General features: G+C 47.9%; 1 protein-coding gene across 10 annotated transcripts in view; it reads right to left on the reverse strand.

Annotated features, from left to right (window-relative positions):
* The window catches only part of CAPS2 (calcyphosine 2), a 1666464-nt gene that overhangs the window by 1243891 nt on the left and 400076 nt on the right, over positions 1–22497 (reverse strand). For 9 of the 10 annotated variants that reach the window (XM_069629404.1, XM_069629399.1, XM_069629401.1 and 6 more), the window contains exon 4: positions 13764–13810. In XM_069629404.1, the coding sequence (XP_069485505.1) occupies positions 13764–13810 (47 nt within the window). Of the gene's footprint in view, positions 1–13740; positions 13811–22497 lie in introns of all 10 variants that reach the window. The other variant, XM_069629408.1, reaches the window with a different exon arrangement.

Here is a 22497-nt window from a genome sequence, read left to right on the forward strand (position 1 = left end):
AAGGCTTCTTCTTCCATTTAAGAAAACAGTGAAACACAACACGAAACAACCACAAACATCCATAAAGATCAGTTTAATGGCGAAATCGTGAAAAAGATTTGCGAAAAAAACAGCGAAAGATGACCAACGTAGACAACACAAAAAAGATCGAACTCGCCAAACAAACCTATCATAACTGGTTGAAAATAAAAAGAATCACTCTTCAATAAATAGATGCCGAGAACATTATCGCAACATTTAAAAACAGAAACCTAAGAAACTTCTGGAAATTGTTAAACCCCAACATGCAACGACAAGAACGACTATCATCGAATGTAACAGAATCCAAATGGAACCAGCATTTCACCACCCCATACAAACCGCAATGTCTTGATAATGTGTCCAAGGAAATATGAACCTCCACGAAATGGAACTTTACATGGGATAAAGAAGATAGCTTAATGCTGATCAAGAAGCTCAACACGTCCTGTGCGCCAGTTCCAGACGGCCTATCCAACGCAATCATCAAACAAGTGCCAGTACAGTGGACAGGTATCACTGACCATGTATTCTGCTTAATTACCAAACTCAACCAGATTCCAGCTCCGTGAAAGACGGCAACCTTAATTCCGATTTTTAAACAGGAAGACAGGAACGATCCGGTCAACTATAGACCTATTGCTCTACTCGATCCCCTAGGAAAGCTTTTCGCCACCTTACTGTTGAAAAAACTGAATACCTGGGCAAAAGCAGAACACAGATTTGCGGTCAGACAAACTGGCTTTACGCCAAACGTAGGCACAAATGTAAATCTAATGATATTAAATCTCATCAAACAAGAAGCCGTCAAGAACAAGACGCAAGTTCTTGCACCATTTGTAGACCTACATATGGCATTTGATGCCATAAATAGGCAATGCTCTGGGACAAACTAGCGCACTGGAAATGTCCAACGGACATCATTGAACCAATAAAGCTTTTATACTCAAACACAAACATCACAATCAGGTTATCTAAAATGGGTGCAACATCAGCACCTATAAAGACATGGAATGGACTAAAGTTGGGTTGTCTCCTTGCGACAACCCTTTTCAATCTTTTCACATCTGATTCTAAAGATCATATGTGATCAACTCACATAAATGCTGCAAAAATCAACTCAGTGCCAATTCCCATTATGATGTATGCAGACGACATCGTCCTGATGGACGAAACGGTCAGTGGTCTCCAAGAAAGCCTTAAAATGATGGCGATCTACATGAGGAACAACAAATTGCAACTCAACTCAGGGAAAACGAAAATCATGTGCCTAACCAAACCACCACACATGAAAAAAAGGACATTGACCCTAACCTTAAACAAGAAAGAACTCCTAGTAGTGATAACCTTTAAATATCTAGGTCTTCTTATAAACTACTCAATAACAGAAAAAGAATGGTCCGAATGCCTTGAAGCCAAAACACAATCCTTAGCCAGACAAGGCAGAGTCCTCCACTGCAAATTCTGAAAGTTCTCACTCAAACCTACAATCGCCTTTTACAGACAAAAGGTTGTACCAATCCTGACTTATGGGAGCGAAACCCTGATCAATTTCCCTCGATCCATGTGGCAAAAATATGAAGGAATGTTCTGGAGGAAAACTTAAGTACTCCGTCCTGCATTTCCCATGGCAAGAATTAGATTTGAAATTGCAACTCAGTCACTTGCATCAATTGTATTGTGGAAACAGCTAGACCTATTTAGAAAAACTATGACTAACAACAAACTTCCAGCAATCAAAATCCTTAAGACGAACCTGACCGGAATAAACAACAAGGTTCTTAATGCCTGGAAACGTGACATGCAAATAAAATTGGCAAGAAAGGAAATATCACTTGAAATGCTGTTAGCACGACAGTAGAACGCAAAAACAAAGATCCAACGAAATGACTGGATCAAAAAAATCCAAGAAAAATCATTGTATCATATGAACTTACACTGCGAGAGTGAAATAAGAGCTATCAATGAGCTCCCGAGCTATCTAATCCTATTTCCAGATCAGGCCATTCGAGACACATACCTGAAAATAAGACTTAATCTTCTCCCTATCAGACAGACTTGCAAAAATTGGAACAATTCCTATCACAGATCAATATTGTCGATTCTGCCTCAACAAAGAATCGCAAGAGACAATTCGACACATTGTTAGGCAGAAACCTGTGCAGTTCCCTCTGGGACCACTGCAACAGATTTAGGACTACAGGTGTTTGGCAGTAAACCCACTTGGTAGCAGTCTGTACCACACAGATTCACTTGGTAGCTGTGGCTGAGCAGTCAGACTTCCCTCAAGAAGAGTTAGGTAGTATACAGGGTATTCACAATAGGTCAAGAGAACACAATAGAACAAGTAAACACTGACCAGGGCTTGGTGTAAAAGAGATATCATTATTTATTTAAAACCACATCTAGAAAAACACACAGGCACTAATAGTAAGTAATTCAAAAACACGGTCACTAAAAGATATACACTCCCTTAAAAGAATATAAGACAAGTCTTAAGTAAAGCCCCACTTATTTTCAGACAGCGGTGAGCGCTCAACGTAGATGGCACTCTAATAATTCGTTTTAAAAAGGGAGAGAAAAGCAGAGAATAAACTGAAACAGATCCCAACACTTTTTCATGAACACAACAAGAGAGGAAGGCAAAGTAACACCGTGAATTCAGAGTCAGTAGGCCGGATCCGCTTTAAGAGGATCAAAACGAAATGTGTCCAAGGTCACACGGTTGCAGTGCACAAAAGTCTTGTAACAGTTCAAAAAGGAATTGGACCAAAGAAAGGGACCAGTTAGAGGGTCAAGGCGGCCAGCCCAGTCCAGAAGGTTAAGGGGTTATTATTACCTTGTAGCAATCTTTAGAAAGGGAGGCCTGGCGGACACGGTAGCTTAAAGTGGTGAGAACACTCCAGCGGGGGCAGTTGTTCCTGGCAGCGGATGCAAGTCGGTGCTTCGTCCGGGGGAAGAGAGGATCTCGTCGGGGAGGAAGACAGGAGTCTGTTGCACTGCCAGGGAAGAAACCAGCCGCTGAGTTTCTCAGGTACAAGGAGCAGTCAGTTGATTCGCGGTTCAGTGGTAAGTGGCTATCCGGCTGCCGGGGTGCTTGGCACGGCAGTTCGACCACAAACCGGTCTGGGGTGCGAAGAGAAGAAGGTAAACTGGTTGTGCCCACCAGTCAGGGGAAGAAGCCTCTCCAGCCGGGAGATCTTCTCTATCGTCGGGAAGTGGTGAGTCGGTTCCGCAGGGCTCCACCGGTGGTGTCGTCGTGGTAGGTCGGCTCAGCTTATCCCTCATTGGATTCTCAAGTCCTGTGGCGACTTCTGAAGTTCCAGTCCCAAAAGCCCTGCTTTTATGCAGCATACCCCCATTCACTCAGCCTAGCTGTCAATCAAACATGCTAAGTGGTGAGCCGGCCGGCTCACCACTTGGGCCAATCACACAAGAGTGCGACTTGAGTTACCATGGTAACTCATTCCAGGGTGCCTAAACCCCCTCCCACACCCCATGTGGTACCCAGACAGAGTGGCACCACTTTTGGAGGCTTCTGTGGAGTAGCCCGCCAAAAAGTGCAACAAAGGGCTCGACTTGGGTTGGAGTTACAGAAGAGAACACAAACGCCATTTTAGAATCGAGTCCTAGCAAAAAAATACCAACCGGCGAATTAATATTAATTAAATAAACCGGCGGTATGTTCGAGGCTATGAGAATTAAATAATTAAAGTTGGTAGCCTCGAACAACGGGAAAATCCCATAGGGAAATATTCGCGGTCGAATATAAAAAGTAGTATCCACTGCCACCAGCCAAAACTCGATCAGGGGGGACGGAGACGTACCCCCTCGTCTAAAAGACCCCGGGGCAATTGAATTGCCCCGACAAGTATGTCCACAATATGATGGTTTGTACTGGTTTCTGTTAATAATTTGGGACTAGTAATGTCAAGTATTGGCAGAACTCATCGGTGTTAGGACGCCGCAATTATCCGGCTTCCACGCGACGTAATACTTATGGATCTCGTACTTGCCAAAGAACGGTGGCTACGGCCCCTTTAAGACCTCGTCTGCCGGGAGGTTGGCATGGAGATGATGGCGTCCTCTCACGGCATTCAGGTTTCACCGTGCACGCTGAAGGACGTATTGTGCTCATGTGATCCTATTTAAGCCACGCCTGTACGTTATGCCGGCGCTTCTGAATCCTGTATTCTAGCGGCTTGCTATCCTCGTATCCAGGTTCTTTCCTTGTCTTCTCTGCCTTGTTTTCCCCGTGTTCTTCGACCTCGGACCGCCACCAGACCTGCCTTGTTTTGTCCCCTTGTACTTTTGCTGCCAGCCTTGCTCTTCGACCTCGGACCGCCACCGAACCTACCTTGATTACTCCTTTGTACTTTTGCTGCCAGCCCTGCTCTTCGACCTCGGACGCCACCGAACCTGCCTTGCTTTGCCAGCCAGTTTTTGTACTGTTTCCCGCTTGCGGTTCCTACTCCTGCATTGGAACTTTGCACCACTGGTACACGGACTAGAGACTGCCTTAATGTACCTTTAGGTGTCCTTGTGCCGTCGGGTTACTCCTGCATTGAAACTTTGCACCACTGGTACACGGACTAGAGACTGCCTTAATGTACCTTTAGGCGTCCTCGTGCCGTCGGGTTAGGTGTTGCTCTTTGGACATCTACTCGGATTCACCTCCTGTTTCCTGTTTTTGCCTTCACTTCTGGTTGATTCCATGACATTTTGAATTTTGGTTTGCCACGAACACATCCACATTACTACTTCTCCTTTTTTGGGGATTTTCGGAAACTCTGAAGAACTGCACAGGTTAGTGTTTGGTTTCTCTCTTGATGTTTGAATTTCTGCATAGAATTGCACCATTGTGATTGTTGCTCTTCTTACAGCTGTCAGGGGGTCTTGCCTGTACACCTTGAGAAGACGTCTCGTCCATGTATCCTGTCCAATGCGGTTCTGGGTTCATCGTTGGCATTCCATCTTTCCTCCAATCAATTGTTCTGGTTGTTCATTGTATCAACTAGTTCGGTATATTGTCGAGAAGAATTCCTCGGCTACACTACGAGGGCAAGAGCGCTACTGACAAGTAAAGCCAATGGTGACTTTACATGCCCTGGGAGACAGTAGTCAGTCCCAGGGTATGGAGTCTATGGTGGGGTGTCACTATGACACCCCTGTGTTACTGCACGGAGGGTGCTGTGTAACACACATAGTAAAAACACATGAGACCCTATGCAGTAAAGGACCCCATAGCCCATAAAACACATTAACAGTCAAAGGGGCACCATAAATCATGTCCAAGAGTGGGAGAAAAAGAGTCTCACTCTTGGCAGGAGAAAAAAAACAACTCCAGAAATCCAGCAAAGCTGCTGGGGGACTCACTAGGTTAGGAAATTCAACCTAAACAGAGAATTCTCCCTAACACACATCATAATGGAATGCCACACCCAAGCAGAAAAGAGATGTCTCTATAGCGATTACTTCAAATCTCAACTAAACAGATGGACCCAGAAACGAGATGGGCTCAGATTCTCCTGGGAAAGGACAAAAAAACGGATTTACTCTATTATTCACATCACAGAACTTTCCCAAACGCAGCGATGATCAAATGTCTGGACAGAAATTACCTGCCTATCTCCAGGTTCCTTTAACATTGAAGCTCGACCATATCTTTTAAAATTAAATTCTATAAATGAAAAGTTTAACATGTAAACTAAATCATTTTAAATAAAAAATAAAAAAATAAATAAAAGCGAGAAAATTGATGTATTCCTCCACCATGGACGAGACTCTGTTTTTTTTGCACAAGTGGGTGTCGGGATATGAAGTCTGTCGGACTGTACCCTTTTCCTGGCTTGTGAATAATTGAAAAGTTAAAGCCCTGCAGCCTTAGTCCCCACCTCTCCGTTCTGGGAGCCATTTTTCAATGAGGGTTTCTGTAGATAGTGACCAAGGCTTGGTGATCAGTAACCACTGAACGGCTTTCCCAGCAAAAACATTTGAAAGTGTTCACATGCCCAGACGACTGCTAGCCCTTCTTTTTCTGGCTGTGAGTATTTTCTTTTGCCATCCATTAGACTTTTGGAGGCATAGCCGACAATGGCTCTTGGACTGTCTCTCCCAGGTCTATGTTGGGCCAGAATAGCACCCAGACCTACCGAGCTAGCATCCACCGTTAGTTCCGGGGCACTTAGCTGGATCAAAGTAGGCCATGCACTCAGCCGATCCAATGGCGTTCTTTATCTGTGTGAATGCCTCTTGACACGATCGGTCCAACTGATATTCCTTTCCCCGTTTGGTGAACTCTCTTAAAGGCGCGCTGATCATAGCAAAATCCTTCAGGTACTTGCTTCCGTAACTGGCCATACTCAGAAACAACCTCACTTCACTCACATCTTGTGGAGCCTAATGTCTGCGATTGCAATCACTTTTCCAGGATTAGGCCTGATTACATCTTGCGAGAACACATATCAAAAGAACCTGACGTGCTTCTTGTGAAATGCACACTTTTTGGCGTTTAGTGTTAACTCCGCCTGAGAGAGTGAAAGACACACCTGATGCAGTGTTCAATGGTGTAGTTCAACATCCACACCAAAAACTAAAATATCATCGGAGGCCACCAGGGGGCGCACAGGTAATGGCTGCCTGATCGCTGGGTCCCCGCCGAGGCTGGGACTTTTCAGGGGAGTGAACCCCCCCCCCCCGGGAACCCCAAGGCGGATTCACTCGACTGGTCCGGGCCAGTGACCGCCCCCCCCCCCCGTGACGCACCCGTGCGAAAGAGCGAAGCGTTTCAGCCCCAGCGCTGGTAAAGGAGGAGCGGCCCGCCGAGGTGAGGAAGTCCAGGAGAGGGGCCCAGCCCCCTCCCGTCCACCCGCTGACGGGAACCGGGTGGCCCTATGCGCACCACCTTTATCCTGACAGGGAGCAGTAACAAGTGGCAAGTGTGTGTAGTTCAGATTACGTGCCTGACTCAGCCTAATCTCATTAAAGGGACAGAGCCATTGCAAGTCATTAGAGTTAATCTTCCTGGACTCATTCCTCATCTTCTTCGGCTCAGTAGTGTTGTCAGTGTGAAGTGGGAAGGAATTATGGGAGCTGTAGTTTCCCATAAAATATGTAGGAACAGGGTTAGATGGGCTGTGGGAAAAGGGGGATACCATGTCTCACCATCGAGTGCTTCTTCCCCACTTCCCAAGGAACCCCTACCCAGGTCATCCTCCCTTGCTTTTCCACCACCAGTGTTGGGATTCAAAAGCGATGGCCTTTCCCTGGCAACCGAGTACAGAATCCCCGGGGAATAGGTGGTGAAACATCCTCTGGTTTTTCACATTTGCTTTCTCTGTTTCTCTGCTGCAACCGCAGCAAAACCCCCAGTGCTAGTGTGCAAGGGCGCGCATTTCTATTGGTTAAAGTCCAGCGTGACGAGGCTCCTCATCACGCTGCATTAACTGTGTCCTTCCCGGACACGACAGGTACGACCCACCCTTCACAAAAAACACAACGCCATTCCAGAAAGTGTGATATAGAAGCTGTGTCAAAACACCCAGAGAAGTAACCCTAGTAAGGGAAAAAGAACTCTGCTCATGACTAGATATTGCGTATCTGGAAGATCTCTGAACATGGGAGCGCTAGCAGGCAGACAGGTAGATACAAGGATCAACAGGCTTGAGTAAAGAGGAAACGGGGAGAGAATAACTGGCTGGGGCCTGAGATGAACCAATAAGCAGACTGAAGTAGGGAGGGCAACAAAAAGCCAAGCGCATAAGCTGGGTAACATTGAGAAGGGCGGAAGGGTTCTTATATGCCCTTTATATATTATGTAAAGGGATCACTTCCCTTCCTTGAACTGAAAGTAAATTGCCCCCATCTTGGGATTTGTGGATTGCTGAAAAGAGCACTGTATAATGATGTCCTCTTTGAATGTGTTGTCTGCACGCTGTTGGTTTAAATGCATCTTCTAGGTCTATTGTAAAATATCAAAGAAGTAGTCATAAAAACATTTTATGCAATTTATTAATACATTCAATTGCTACAGCATTCAATCCTCTCCTTTCTAGACCCCAGGCAGGCCTCACATTCTTGCATCAGGGTCCAGATAGTGCGCAATTCCTTCAGCAAAAGTTACCACCTTGCACCAAGTGGGAGTCACCCTGATCCAGCAGGAACCGACCAGTAACATGTCTTAACTTCCCGTCATGCTGTAGATTCAACGCCGGCTGACCCCAGCACTGGGCTCATCCCGGTGTCAGTAGACACCTTTGCCTCTACTCTCTGCTCCTCCTACTCCTGCGACTGGCTCGTACTCTGACGCACCCCTCTCTAACCTGCATCTCTCTATCTCCAACACTCTGGACATCCTTGCCCCTGTCATGAGAATCCATCTGAGGCCTATCTCCAAGTGCAACTCTTGGTAGGACTTCGACCTCGCCGCCCTGAAACGCAAGTTCAGGGGGGCTCAGATGAAGTGGAGGGCTTTGGGCGCACCCTCTGGCAAACTGGCCTGCAGTCTGTTCCAAAGGCAATACAGACTATGTGTTCTCCAAGAAGAGAGTTCACATCCAAGCCTGTGTCAATGTGGCCTCCAACAACACTCCCAAACGCTTTAAAATCTGCATGGAGCTGGCCAATCCTACAGCAGTCTCCGCCTCTCATGTCCCCTCTTAGGCCCTCAGCATGGCGCTAGCTTCTCATTTCACCACTAAAACTCAGGACATTCTGTCCTCACTTTCCTCTTCCTCTACCTCTACCTGTCTCAGGCCTCCCTTGGATGTCTCTCCCTCTCCTCTTTCTTTTTCCTTCTCCTCTCTCTCTCTTGACACCTGACAATGTTTCGAGAGGAGTCCGATCTAGGAACGTTTCATCTGAACAGGTGCTCCCGCTGCTCTTCCAGAACCATCAAGGACCACAGACACCCTCGCTACAGCATTGGCCGATTTCTACAATCATTCTTTCACCACTGGATCTTTCCCTCTCTCCTCAAGGACTCCTTTGTGCAACTGCTCCTAAAAAAGCCTTCTGCCGAACCTACATGTCCAGAAAACTATTGCCCGATCACTAGGACTCCTTTCGTGGGCAAACTCCTGGAAAAGTTGCCCATCTCCCAGTTTACTCTCCACACTGAATATGTTGGTGGCCTACACGACCATCAGTCTAGCTTCACAGCAGCCAGAGGCATGGAAACTGCTCTCCTGAACACCTGTGAAGAACTGCACTCTAATCTTGACTCTAGCTCTCCTTCTGTCCTCATCCTCCTTGACCTTCTGCTTTCGACACGGTCAATCATGCCACACTGATCAATCGACTCTGTGAGAACCTGGGCAGCACAGATCAGGGTCTGACATGGCTGGCCTCCTTCTTCTTGGACCAACCCTCCCAGGTCCAACTGGGATCCTTCCTCTCCACCATCACTCTTTACATGAGGTGTCCCCCAAGGCTTTATCCTCTCACCCTGGGTCGTCAAGGTCTATCTGACCCCTTTGGCCCACCTGATCTCCTCCTTCTCCTCCGACTTTCAGTGTTATGCAGATGACACTCGGCTCTCCTTCAGGCTTCCCTCAGCCGTGTCTCCTGCCTCGTGTATTCCTGACTGTCTATGATTCAAGATTGGTTCTCCTCCAATGATCTCTGCCTTAATGCCAGTAAGACAGAGATCCTTCTCATTGGGATCCCTGCTCCTCTGTTCCCTCCCTCACTTTGGCCACCCTCCTTGGGCCCTCTAGCCTTACCTGCCTGTGAGGCACAAAACCTTGGTGTCATCTTAGACTCCACTCTCTCCTTCTCTCCTCACATAACGGACCTTGTCAAGAAGGCCCACTTCTAGCTGCACCTCCCCAGAGGTACCTTTTCTCACTTTCCCTCAGAAGCTCACTGTCTGAAGAGCTCTGGTTTACTCCAGGCTGGAATACCGCAACAGCCTCTTTCTCAATCTGCCTGCCTCTACTTTGCGCCCTCTGCAACTAATCCAGAACAGGATTGCGAGAATGATCCTTGGCCTCAAGCCCTGGCACCATATCTCTCCAGCCCTGAAATTTCTCCACTGGCTTACGGAGGCTGCAAGTATCAAGTTCAAGACTCTCTGCATTGCCATAAGGCATTCTGGTGCCGGAGTCAGCACTACATCCAACTTTCTGTGCCTAAGCACCTCCCTTCTCAAGCCCTTCGCTCAGCTACCTCCAACGCTCTAAAGGTCAGGCGCTTCTCCAAGAGAGTCCTCTCCTCTTCAGGGGCCTCCCTCTGGAATGGCCTTCCTGCCCCTCTCAGATTTGAAACAATCTCCAAAATCGGAAACTCCCGTCCCGTGCACACTTTCATAAGCCCAAATATAAAGCAAAACTTAAAAAAATAAGGTTGTGAACTTGCTCAAAGACAATCAACGAGATTAATTGGAGCCTGGTGCATCACTAGCAGAAGGGCCTCCAGACCCATTATTTTTAGGTAAGCTAATATCATTCCTATCTTTATCTCAGAATATTGAGTGCAATAAGAATTACTAAAAGGGATCTTTTGGTATAGAGACCACATACAAAAACGTGATGTTCAAATGGAAGATGAATTATAATTCCACTGATGAAGATGATCATGTCTTCCACAGTAAGGTGAGAAAATAGCCACATTATCGGATTAACATTCGAAAATAAGTTGTAATACCCTTTCCAGCACTGAATTAGTCCTTAGTAAATAATGATAGGACCTACAGGGAAATGGAGTACATTTTCTCATACCATCAAACTATAAGGATTACGTGTGTTCCACTTTGGATTACCAACCACAGACAATATGAGAATGAAGAGTACATGATTAGGTCCAATTAACATACCACATAGCAGAACCTATGAATTTATATCAGTAACTTCTACATGCTATGCATAGAATAATGGACTGAAGGGCCAAGGTTACTTTAGTAAGAAATGGATTACCATGAATGGATAGATTGTAATTACAACCAGATTTACCTTGAATACCTTCCTTAGGAAGAGATATATTGAATTTGTTATCATCTAAAACACTTATTTGTATTATTTTGTAGAAATGATTTGAATATTCACCCTTGATGAAAAGAAAGATATTCTTGAAACACGTTGGGCCTGAAGAATAAAACACATATTGTAGAGAAGATGTACTGATTAAAGTTGCATTTGTGATGCAAAAGAAAATTGGTTAATGAATTGACCTTACTTTACTTACTTCCAAAATAACCCTACAATTGTCTTTTAGCAAGTTGACAACCTTATTTTTTGAAACGTGTGGCTTTATATTTAGGCCTATGAAAGTGTGCGGCAGAGGGGAGTTTCCGATTTGGGAACTTGTTGCTCTTCTGTTTCAGTTACTCGACCCATGTTTCAGGGTTGATTATTTCTTCTCTGCACCTGAAGTAATATCTTAATGATTTGGATAGTTTAAGCATTGATTGAGAATTAGATTGATAATCTATCCATAGCATTAGTGTGCAGTGTACAAAGTCTTTTTGATACCCTAAGTTCCGTAGGCAGTTCAAGACCATATTTTTCTCCTCTGCCTTCTCTCTCGTTCCCCTGCTAACCTTTCTGTATGATGCGCCGACTGGTTGTCTGGTACCCTCAGAGTCTCACTTGGTACCAGGCTCCTCTATCAGTCCTCCTTGCACTGCCACCTGCCCTACTGTACACCTAGGACCTGTAATCTGTAACCTCCACAGCCCCCCTGCCGACTTACACTTTCCCAGAATCGCGCTGACTGGTCCCACTAACCCAGAGCCTTACTGGCCCCGACCACACTTCCCCTTACCCTCTCCCTTGCACTTTCTGCCCTCCCTTCTGCCTTCACCTTTCACTGTCGTACTTGCACAATCTGAATGTCACAAGGCCTAGTAAGATAATTTGTCTGGTCTTCCCTCGGTCCTTCCTCCCTTGTCTTGTGGCGCATAGCAACACTTGTGTACAGGCGCGTTGTAAACCCAATATCAGATCAGACCATTACTATTGTCCCTCAGGGTTTTCAGTTGGTCTTCCTGTTTGGTATCAGCCAACAGATTTTTGAACCTGTGATAATGAGCCTATCTGTATATATTACCTGATTTCCTTCACCTGATGCTTCGGTGGTACAAAGTCACCGTGCAACATCTGCTTTATCTTGTATTCTCACATCTCATGCAGATCCTTGTCTCACAGTGCTCCACGTCTCTCTGAACCTGGTTCATGGACTCCTGGAGCATCTTGGTCTGACCGCACTGCTCATGGATGCTGGGTTGCTTCTCCCAGCATAGCATGCAAGTTCAGTTTAGATTTGAATGCATAGTGTTGCTTGACAACTTTCTGGACTGACATTTGTTCTGCTCATGTATTGTTTGTAGGAATGTCTGCACAATACTCTTTTGGCAGAGTTGAGTTTTTAGAAAACTCAAATGAGATGCAGCGCCTTTGTGGGGTTGATGTGGCTGCGGAATTCGCACTGCTTCCACCCTCAGAAGCATATCAGGTAGCTGCCATGCCAACCCAGTACCTTGTGGCCCCCTCAAATAACACAGCATGGTGAGATCAATCAACTCACCACTACCCCTCATTTGCATATAGGTGCAAGTAATTATACATCTTTGCCACGACATAAGAGACTCACAGTGTTTGGTCAGATCTAAAACTATAGACAGTTCACTACGTAAAGTGCATTTTGCAAAGTGTTACATTTTAGAATCATTCCTGTCAGTCACAATTACGCAGACAGAATAACCAGGCTGGATTTGAAAGGGTCATTTTTGGTGCAGAAATTCTGCGCAATGCAATTTTACTTGTGAAATAACACGATAGCACATACTTCCAATGCCTTTGGAAACCCTGCACTCCAAGACCATTTGTAACCTGAATAGAAATATATATTTTTTCAAATTCATTAGACCCAGTTTATAAACAATTTCACCTATACATTTCTTGCAGGTCAGCCTTGGGTGTACTTACCCACATTTTCTCTTTTTACCATCCGATAAAGATTTTTGTGAATACCTTGAAGTATAAAAGGGTGACTAAACTGGGCACTTCCTTCATCTTAAACTCCTCCAAAGTTGAGCCTTCATTCTACATTTCCATTTCCTCTTTCGTAATGACCCTGTGGTTTCCTTTGACTATCTGTTTGTCCACCTACTTATCTTTCTTGCCCCTAAGTCTCTGGTCATCACCTTTTATCCATCACTCTTGAACTTGTCAATGGGCCATTTACTTTGGAATCTTATCTCCGTTTTCATTTATTTGCATTCCCTTCCCCTCCCATTCCTTCTTTCTCTGTCCTGCTTCTAATTCGATGTACCATGTGATCTTTTCTGAGGTCTGTTTCCAGAAGATCTCTTGTATCGGCTTACCACCAGTGTTTAGCACCGTGTCTGCCAAAAAGTGCATTTTATTTCTGCACCAGAAGATGTTGTGGTAGAGAGATCCCACTATGTACAGCTCACTGTATAAAATAGTGGGTTTTATAAACTGTTCCTGCAACAGGATTTCGGTGAGCTAGTGGAAGTGATTCCAAGCAGTAGGAGACCTTGTTTACTATCTTCTGCTGAGCAAGGATTCTCTGTTAAATGTTGCCAGAGAATAGGCAAGGACAACTTGCTTGAAAAGTATTTTGCCACAAAAAAGACAAATCCATATACATCTAAGGTCTTACATAACATCTATGGGTTTATACCATGATAATAAAGCCAGGCAAGATTTGTTGCAGTAGAAATATTAGCACCAATTTACAGTAATCAAAATAGAAATGCACCCATGATGAAGAGTGTTGCTTACACATCTGGACGAGGACCATGGGAGGCTTGTGAATGTGATCTCCATCCCTATAAAACATAACACAATAAATAATATATTTAGCATAAATTATGGAGTATAGTTTACAACCCACACAAAGGCATACCATGAACATAATGAAGGATTAGGTTACAACCTGATATTTAGGAAATACACAACCCCTTTCTTACACTTCTTTAAGTGGGAACCAAGAGCAAATACTTACTTTCAATCAGTATATTCTAGAAATTAAGCACAGCAATGCGCACTAATGCAATTTTTCTACAGAAAAATTAAAGAGCATACATTCCCACTCAGTAATTCTATCAGCTTTTATTTGGTAATCTACTATAAAAGAAATAATCTTTACATTTAAAATAAACTGATATGTAAGCAACAGTATCAACATTAGCAACAGTATCACAATTAAAAAGCACAATTCAAGAAGAAACTTTCTTCATGCAGAAAATAATTAACTTTGATCACAACTATGCAATGACAATTCTATATGACCCTTATGCTCACTTGATATGCTCAGTAAAGGCGTTCTTGTTGCAAGCACATTTTAACACATATCACCCATATCAAACCTCCCTACAAGACATCATTATCATCATTACAACTTTATTTAGATCCAAAGCAGATCATAAAAGTCACATACAAAAGTGTACAACATTAAATAACAGTAAATATTAAAACACAGTAAATATCGATACATCTACTACATAAGCATTCTCTAAAAGGCCCCACACTCTCCACTGACATGGCACAATGTTTCTTTTAGTAACCAACCTGTTTTGAAATGTCAAAGTTTTTCATTCAGATCAAGTTCAAACCAAACATCTATCAATGTAATAGTAGAGAGTGCATAAATAATGAACAATTACATATAATCAATAATAAAACAACACATTTAGTACTGGTTAATGAAATAGAATAAAGTCAGACTTCCACATAAGGATCAGTATAGGTGCCTTATAAACTGCACATTAAAGGATTAATAGAGTAAAAAAAGGGGGGGGCAATATTTCTGTGTATATAAATATAAATCTATATATGTAACTTGTTTAACACAAAGATGAGTACATTCAATATGTTCAGAATTAACTTGAATTGGTTAAATATTAACATCACTGAATGTATAAAAAGAAGTAATTTCTTCTCATGCTTGATAGAAAGAGAAGGTGAATTGGCATTAAATTTCTCAATTTTATGGAAATCGCAGATGTTGTTTCACTATCCGTTGGAAGGACTTTACAAAACTATCCTTTAATTAGATGCTGTTAACCATATTGCAAGAAGAATAAACAAATCAAATTCCATAGGATATTTGTTAGAGTCAAAGGAATGGACATTTTAAAAATATATTAAAGCAAACCCCACACCTGGCTTCAAAGATTCTTCAATAAAGAGCATTTAAATGACACACGTTTAAAAGAAGCAGGAGCCGAACGACAAGACCAACAAAGGTCATCATTAGAGATCTGGATTTGAATAATTTCAAAGGCGTAATGAAAGGCTCCATGTGTAAAGTAATATAGAGTTTGGGTTACAAAGGCGTAATGAAAGGCTCTATGTGTAAAGTAATATAAAAATCGCAGTGCAAGTGCGAAAATCGCAGGAAAACCAGTGCACAGCGATTCATGGAAGTCCGTGCGCGAAAAAAACATTGGATGTGCGCCGCGCATGCCGGCGCACAGGTCATCCAACAGCGTGCGCCACGGCCACTGCGAAATCGCACATAGCGCGGCGCACATCACAAAAGTAGGCGTAACACGGGGCGTAACACTCGGAATGGGGAACAACGTGTGAAAATATGGGCGTCACGGGGGAAGTACAGGAGGCAAGTGCGCGGAACGCCCACACGCTCGCCTACAACCCGTATTCATGGAATCGAATAGGGCAAACCAGCGCACGGTCAAAGACGCGCACAGGGCCAAACAAGTACGCCACAAGAAAGCAGGCAGTAGCGCCCCTGCGACTGAAAAAAATGTGCGCCAAAATGTGCGCTAACAAAAAGCACCCATATACAGCCATGATGAATGGCCCATACAGTGGCCCTCTAGGACAAATGAGGTGCAAAGGGGCACCGACAAACACGGACACCCGCTGTGTGAAAAATAGCGTGTGCGCGTGTTCCTGGTTGCGCGGGAAGTTCCACACGCGATTAGCCTGGGTACGTGTACTTCGGGGTGCGCGGGAAGTTCCACACGCGATTAGCCTGGGTACATGTACTACGGGGTGCGCGGGAAGTTCCACACGCGATTGGCCTGGGTAGGTGGGGGTGCGTGGGAAGTTCCACACGCGATTGGCCTGGGTACGTGTACTACGGGGTGCGCGGGAAGTTCCACACGCGATTGGCCTGGGTATGTGTATTCCGATGTGCGCGGAAGATTCACACGCGATTTCTGCAGGGTATGTGTATTTCGGTGGTGCCGGGGAATGCTACACGTGATTTGGCCATGTGGGTCCCCCCAAGTGTTCTCTCTACACCCTCCACGGCCCCTGCAGGCAGCCCACACCACAGGGTACTACCCTGCACCCCTGCTCATGTCCCACAGGCAACCCATCCACCATGACCATGCCCACCAGCCAACCCACATGTCACCTTGCACTACTGATCACCAACAAATGTCTCCCACCACCCCCACCCCCTAGCCACCAGGGGCAGCCTCCACCAGGCCCCCACTCATGTCCCCTATTACCCCCAACCCCCAGCAGTGCAGGGGCAGCCTCCACCAAGCCCCCACTCATGTCCCCTATTAACCCCAACCCCCCTGCAGTGCAGGGGCAGCCTCCACCAGGCCCCCACTCATGTCCAACTCATGTCTCCCACCACCACCACCCCCCAGCCACCAGGGGCAGCCTCCACCAGGACCCCACTCATGTCCCCTATTAACCCCACCCCCCAGCAGTGCGGGGGCAGCCTCCACCAGGCCCCCACTCATGTCTCCCACCACCCCCACCCCCCCAGCAGTGCAGGGGCAGCCTCCACCAGGCCCCCACTCATGTCCCCATGCACCCCCACCCCCCAGCAGTGCAGGGGCAGCCTTCACCAGGCCCCCACTCATGTCCCCTATTACCCGCAACCCCCAGCAGTGCAGGGGCAGCCTCCACCAGGCCCCCACTCATGTCCAACCCATGTTCCCCTGCACCCCCCACCCCCCAGCACTGTGGGGCACCTGGCAGCAGGCCCCCACTCATGTCCAACTCATGTCCCCCTGCACCCCCACCCCCCAGCACTGTGGGGCACCTGCCAGCAGGCCCCCACTCATGTCCAACTCATGTTCCCCTGCACCCCCACCCCCCAGCACTGTGGGGCATCTGCCAGCAGGCCCCCACTCATGTCCAACTCATGTTCCCCAGCCAACATGTCATCAAAATCTAGATCCCTGGTCCCTATGGTCAGCCTCCAAATGCAAAACACCCACCCGAGTATTGCATCCACCCACTCAGAAATGGCAATAACATGATAGAACAGCAATTGCAAGTTTGCAAATGAACACATGTCCCTCACATACAGCCAATGGGTGTCAGTGAATCTCAAAACCCATATCATGATATGCATGAAACCAATGAGATGATAATACACATTGAAGTTTGATCAAAAAATATGTATTAAAGGAAACATGAATTGAATCAAAAATAAACTAACAGAAATGGGAATGTAAAAAAAGTAAAAAGAAGCATGTCCATAAAAAAAATGCAAAACCAAAAATCAGAATCCAAAGGAATGGTGTCCAAAGTCACAGTCCAGAAAAGAAAATCCAATGGGAAATTATAATTGAAAGCCATTGCTCCATGGGTAAATTGTAAAAAGAAAAGAAAATCCAACAGTGAACTATGTACAGGTGAACAAGCCAGGGTCCATGATCCCAACAAAAGAAATACAACCTATCTAACAACACTACCTAATAAAAAATAACTATATACAAAAATGTGGTCCATTGTCCAAAAGGTCCAAAGAAAATGCAAAAACAAAGGAAACCTAGCACTAACTAAATAACTATTTACATGGGCAGCGGGCTAGTCCAACAGTTCACTGGATGTTGTCATGGGCCAGGGCATCATCGAACTCCTGTTCAATGGCTTGGAGGCGGGCATGTTCCATGGCCCCGAGGTCTCGCAGGGATAAAGCAGTGTCCAGCTCCAACTCCCTGCGAAGACCCTCGAGGCACTCAGACCGCCTCAGCGCCCTCCGCATGGAGTTCTCCGCCCTGACCATTGTGAGCCGTTCCTCCTCTGCCCGCTGCCGCTCCGCACCTATCTGCTGGCCCAACCACTCCCACACGGAAGCCACTCCCATTCCAGGGTTCCCCTGCCCACCGGCCGATGCCTGCACCCCTGATGTTGATGGCCCCGAGCCATGATGCCTCCCACGTCGAGCCTGCCGCTGCCTCCGACGCAACTGCCTGTGCCAGCACGACGGCATCCAGGCTGATGGTATCCACCGACACCGTCGTGCACGTGCCCTGCCCGATGATGCCGTCACATCCTCCATCTGCTGGGGTCCAGTTGCTGGTGTGTCCACCCCTGCTGGACCTCCGACTCCCGACTGTGGCAGGGATGGGATCCCCACCGAGCCGGCTGCATTGGTCGGGGCAGGTCCACAGGGGGCCCTGGTGGCATCTGGGCCGGAAGACGGCATGGAGAACGACTGGTGCATAGTCTCCACAGAGGAGGAGAGGGTCGCCAGATTGGCCGACACATGTAGGAAACCCCCGACCATGGCCGTTCCCAACTGGGCCACGCCGGCACGGTACTCTCCGTGATGACGTGCATGCTCCTCCCGGGAAGCACGCACCTCATCACAAATTGCACCTGTCCGCAACGCGACACCAATCAGGACCTTCTCCATACGGCCAGGGGTCCCCTCGTCCGCAGGTGGAGGGGAGTCAGATGACATGGACATCCCCGCTACCTGCGGACGGGCCTGGGATGGGGCATCCCTGCTGGTGCAGTCACAGTGTCAGGGACAGTGACATGCACAGGCACAGGCCCCTCCACGGCGATCTGTGCTGCCTCCTGCCCCTGGACTGCAACACTTGCACCAGCAGGGATGCCCCCACCAGGCCCCATGTGCGCCTCAGTAGCGGCCTCCTCCTCCTCTGTGGAAACCACCAACCTGGATGGCTCCACCCCGTCTTCCGCCGTTGCAAGCCCCTGTGGGGGCTCACCCACCCCTTCCGCTGCAGCCGTGGGGGCATCCCCGCCGCTTTGCTCCACAGAGCCGTCTCTGCCCTCTTCTTCACGTGGCGCTGTGTAGAGGGAGACATAGAACACAAGCATCAGGGTACTGTACAATGGTCCCCTAGACAGGAAGCAATAACAGATGAGTGGCACTGTCAAAGATCATTTCCATCATGTCCCTCCACAACACATGGCTCAGTGCAGGTAAAACACATGCAGTAACAGGCATGGCGCATGCTATGGACATTAGCATACATGTCCAAGTGATTCTTGAAACATACACTGTTTTGGTACTCGCATGCATCATGGGCCTTGCCTATCACATGCACACACTTCACCCCAGTTTCATCCATCTGGCCTCGTACACCACAGACACAGTGGATACAAGGATGACTAGGCTGCATCAGTGAACCTGAACATTGCGACAGACATGTGTCATGCATCCCTGGCATTCACAAGTCACAGACACGCAGGTCAGACACACAGACATGGACAGCATACTTGTACATGGCATCAGCACCCATCCCTCACCCATGTCCAGGAACAGAGACTGGCATGATTTCATTTGGCCACTCCGCATAGGGCAACCCATGTTGCATTTGAACACATGCACCAACCTTGTGGTTCACACATTACTGGTCTCACATGCATGACGTCCCTGCAAACACACATGCATACATGGCCTATGTCACACACACAGGCAAGTATCAGACAACCAGCACACTGCGACATGTCCTGTCTCACACAGCAATGCTTGGCCACTTACCGCTCAACTCCAGACGGGTCTGCCTCTCAAGGATCTGGGCGTGGAGCGCTGGGCCTACACGTTCCAGGACCCTCATCTGGATGGTCCTCATGCGGCCCCCCTCCACGAGGCGCCGGGCCTTCAAGAGGGTCCTGGACCTGCAGTCATCCCAGCGCTTCTTGACATGTTGGTAGTCGCGAACTGCCACCCCCTCCGCGTTGATGGCAGTCACGATGTCCGTCCAGATCCGAGTCCGTCCTTCCTTGTTGGCGCGCTTACTTCCGAAGAGGGCATCATACTGCCCCAGGACTTGCTCCACCAGGACACCAACTTCGGTGGCAGTGAAGCTGGTGCCCCTCTGCCTCTCTGGCCAGGGGTTGCCAGTGGTGCCAGATGTTGCAGTGCCCGACATGGCAACCCCAGAGGCAGGAGTGGGTGGGCAACTGGGTCCTGGGGCTGGGCTGTGGAGCAATGGTATCCCAGTCAGGAGTCTTCTGTTCCAGCAGGGGTGGACACAGCAAATGGACCCCTGCAGATGGCTGATGTGCAGGCACCAAATGGCAGGGCACGGTGGCAGCGGGCAGGCAGCAGCAGACGGCTGGTGGGAGGCTGCTCGGGGCTCTGGGGGGCAGTAATTCGGCCTTTTGGGCAGGAGTGTGGTCTTCCGTGTGCTTACGCGTGGCCAGCTTGATACGGAGTGATTTGGCATGTGAAAATCCTGCACGTCTGCGTGTAAATCGAGGAAAGGCCCTTAGCGCGTATGCACATCAGCACGCATATGCGATTTCATTGGCCCAAAGGTCACCATGCGCAGCTGTGACGTCACGCGCATGGCCGTAGAGAATGGCGCGTGTAAAAATGAAGAGATACACGTCCGAGTGTCAAAGCGCGTAATTGGTGGAAATGGCCTCATCGTGTATGCGCGTCTGTAACGTGTGTATAAAAGGTACGTGTAGAATGCCATTTCCTTGTATGTGCTTTTCGTGGAGAGCGAGTGGGTGAAATCTGTACTTCTTGTCGGTTCACACGCGATTTACTTCACGGCGTTTCCAGTTCGTACTCCCCATTACCTCTGACAGCTTTTTCTCTTTTCATCTATTTCCTGGGCCTGTTTCCTCAAACAGCGGTCCCTACTACTGTTGTCCTGTCTCCTCAGACAGCGTACAATTCTTCTTTTGGCGGGGGTGTTGCCAACGAGAACACGCGCATATTTTTCACGCTTTTGTTCCTGGCAGACGGTGAGTCGCGCACGTATTTAACATCTGTGCTTGCCCCGTGTGTCGCGTACCCCTTCAGAGGTCATTCTAGGCTGCGTGTGACACGCATACGTTCATTCTTGTGTTCCTGGGTGCCACAGCGTAGTGCAGGTTTATTTTTCCACGCACGTGGTCTAGGAGGGGTTGCGTGCACCTTACTTCTCTTTTTTGGGGTGCCTGTGCGTTGCGTGACCCGTCATCTTTCCCCAGGGGTGACATACAGCCTTGCTAGAGCACTAGGGTACGATTACCATCTGGTACCCAACCCCTTTGACCCCCAATTGCCCAGGACAATAGTTCACATCGACTCCCATACGCACAATAACATCAGTGCCATGGCTGGGAGGCGACCAAGCCGTAAGGGTGGCAAAGGTGGCCGAGCCCCAAGTGGTGGCCGTGGTGGATCCAGTAGGGGACGTGGCCGTGACTTGCAGGGTGCCCCTAGCCCCCCATGTAAGGAGGAGCAGTCAGGGACACCCATGCCCCCCCCTGGTTGAGGTTACCGTGGCTGACACCATCCATGCTCAGCCCTTGTTGGACCAGCCCACTGTGGAACCAGACCTAGCACAGGGTGACTCCATGGCTGACTTCCAGGTCAGCAGGTCTAGGCCACGTGCGCCGGTGAACGTTGGTGTCATCAGGCCACGTGGATCAGGGGCAGCTACGTCATCTGCTGCCCGGCATAGGCAGGCTGGGGAGGCTGCAGGGGCAGCTGCGGCTCCATCCACCCCACCTCTCACGCACCCATCCAGGACAGTGTCGGTCCAAGTCCATCATGCTGACATTCCCCCTGACACCATCACACTTGAGATAATGCCTGCACCAACTCCCATGCTGAGTGTGCAATCCCACGCTCCTTCCCCTAGTGTCCAGAGCGGCGTAGGACACTCAGGATCCCCACAACCTTCCAAGCGGAAGAGGAAGAGTGCTCGTCCAGTAGAGGCTGATGCCCCAGACACGGCTACACAGTCCGGTCCTTCAAGACAGCCTAGCTTCAATGAGGCCGAACTGAATACACTTGTAGAGTATGTGTCCGCACATGACTGCCAAATGGTGATTGTTGCAGGATCCAAGACCACACCTGCACAACGTCAGGCACACTGGCAGACCATTGTGGACATCATAAGTGCCCTTGGAATCGTGAGGCACACAGCTAATGAATGCTACAAGCGCTGAATTACCTGAAGCGCAGGGCAAAGAATAAGCTGGCCTCAAGTCATGCCGCAACTCTAGTGACTGGAGGTGGGTCTCCAGCAGACGACAGACACTCCACATGAGCAGGTTGCTGGGACCTACGTCACGGAGGAACAGATCCAAGTGTGGGAGAACTGGCAGATTACAAGGCATTGTCCGGTGAGTGCACACGCATGTGTGTGTCATCCATGTGCATGGTGTGTGTGGGAGGGCTTCTGTTTGGGTGCCAGGGGAGGGTGTGTGTGCCTGAGTGGTTCGGCTCACCCATGTGCCTCTTCCTATACATTCTTGGCAACAGCATTTGGGTATAGCAGCATCCCTTCGGCCAACATTAGACATCCAGCCCAACACC

This window comes from Ambystoma mexicanum, chromosome 12, assembly GCF_040938575.1.
Source record: "Ambystoma mexicanum isolate Mex_15411 chromosome 12, UKY_AmexF1_1, whole genome shotgun sequence".
Classification (NCBI taxonomy): Eukaryota; Metazoa; Chordata; class Amphibia; order Caudata; family Ambystomatidae; genus Ambystoma; species Ambystoma mexicanum.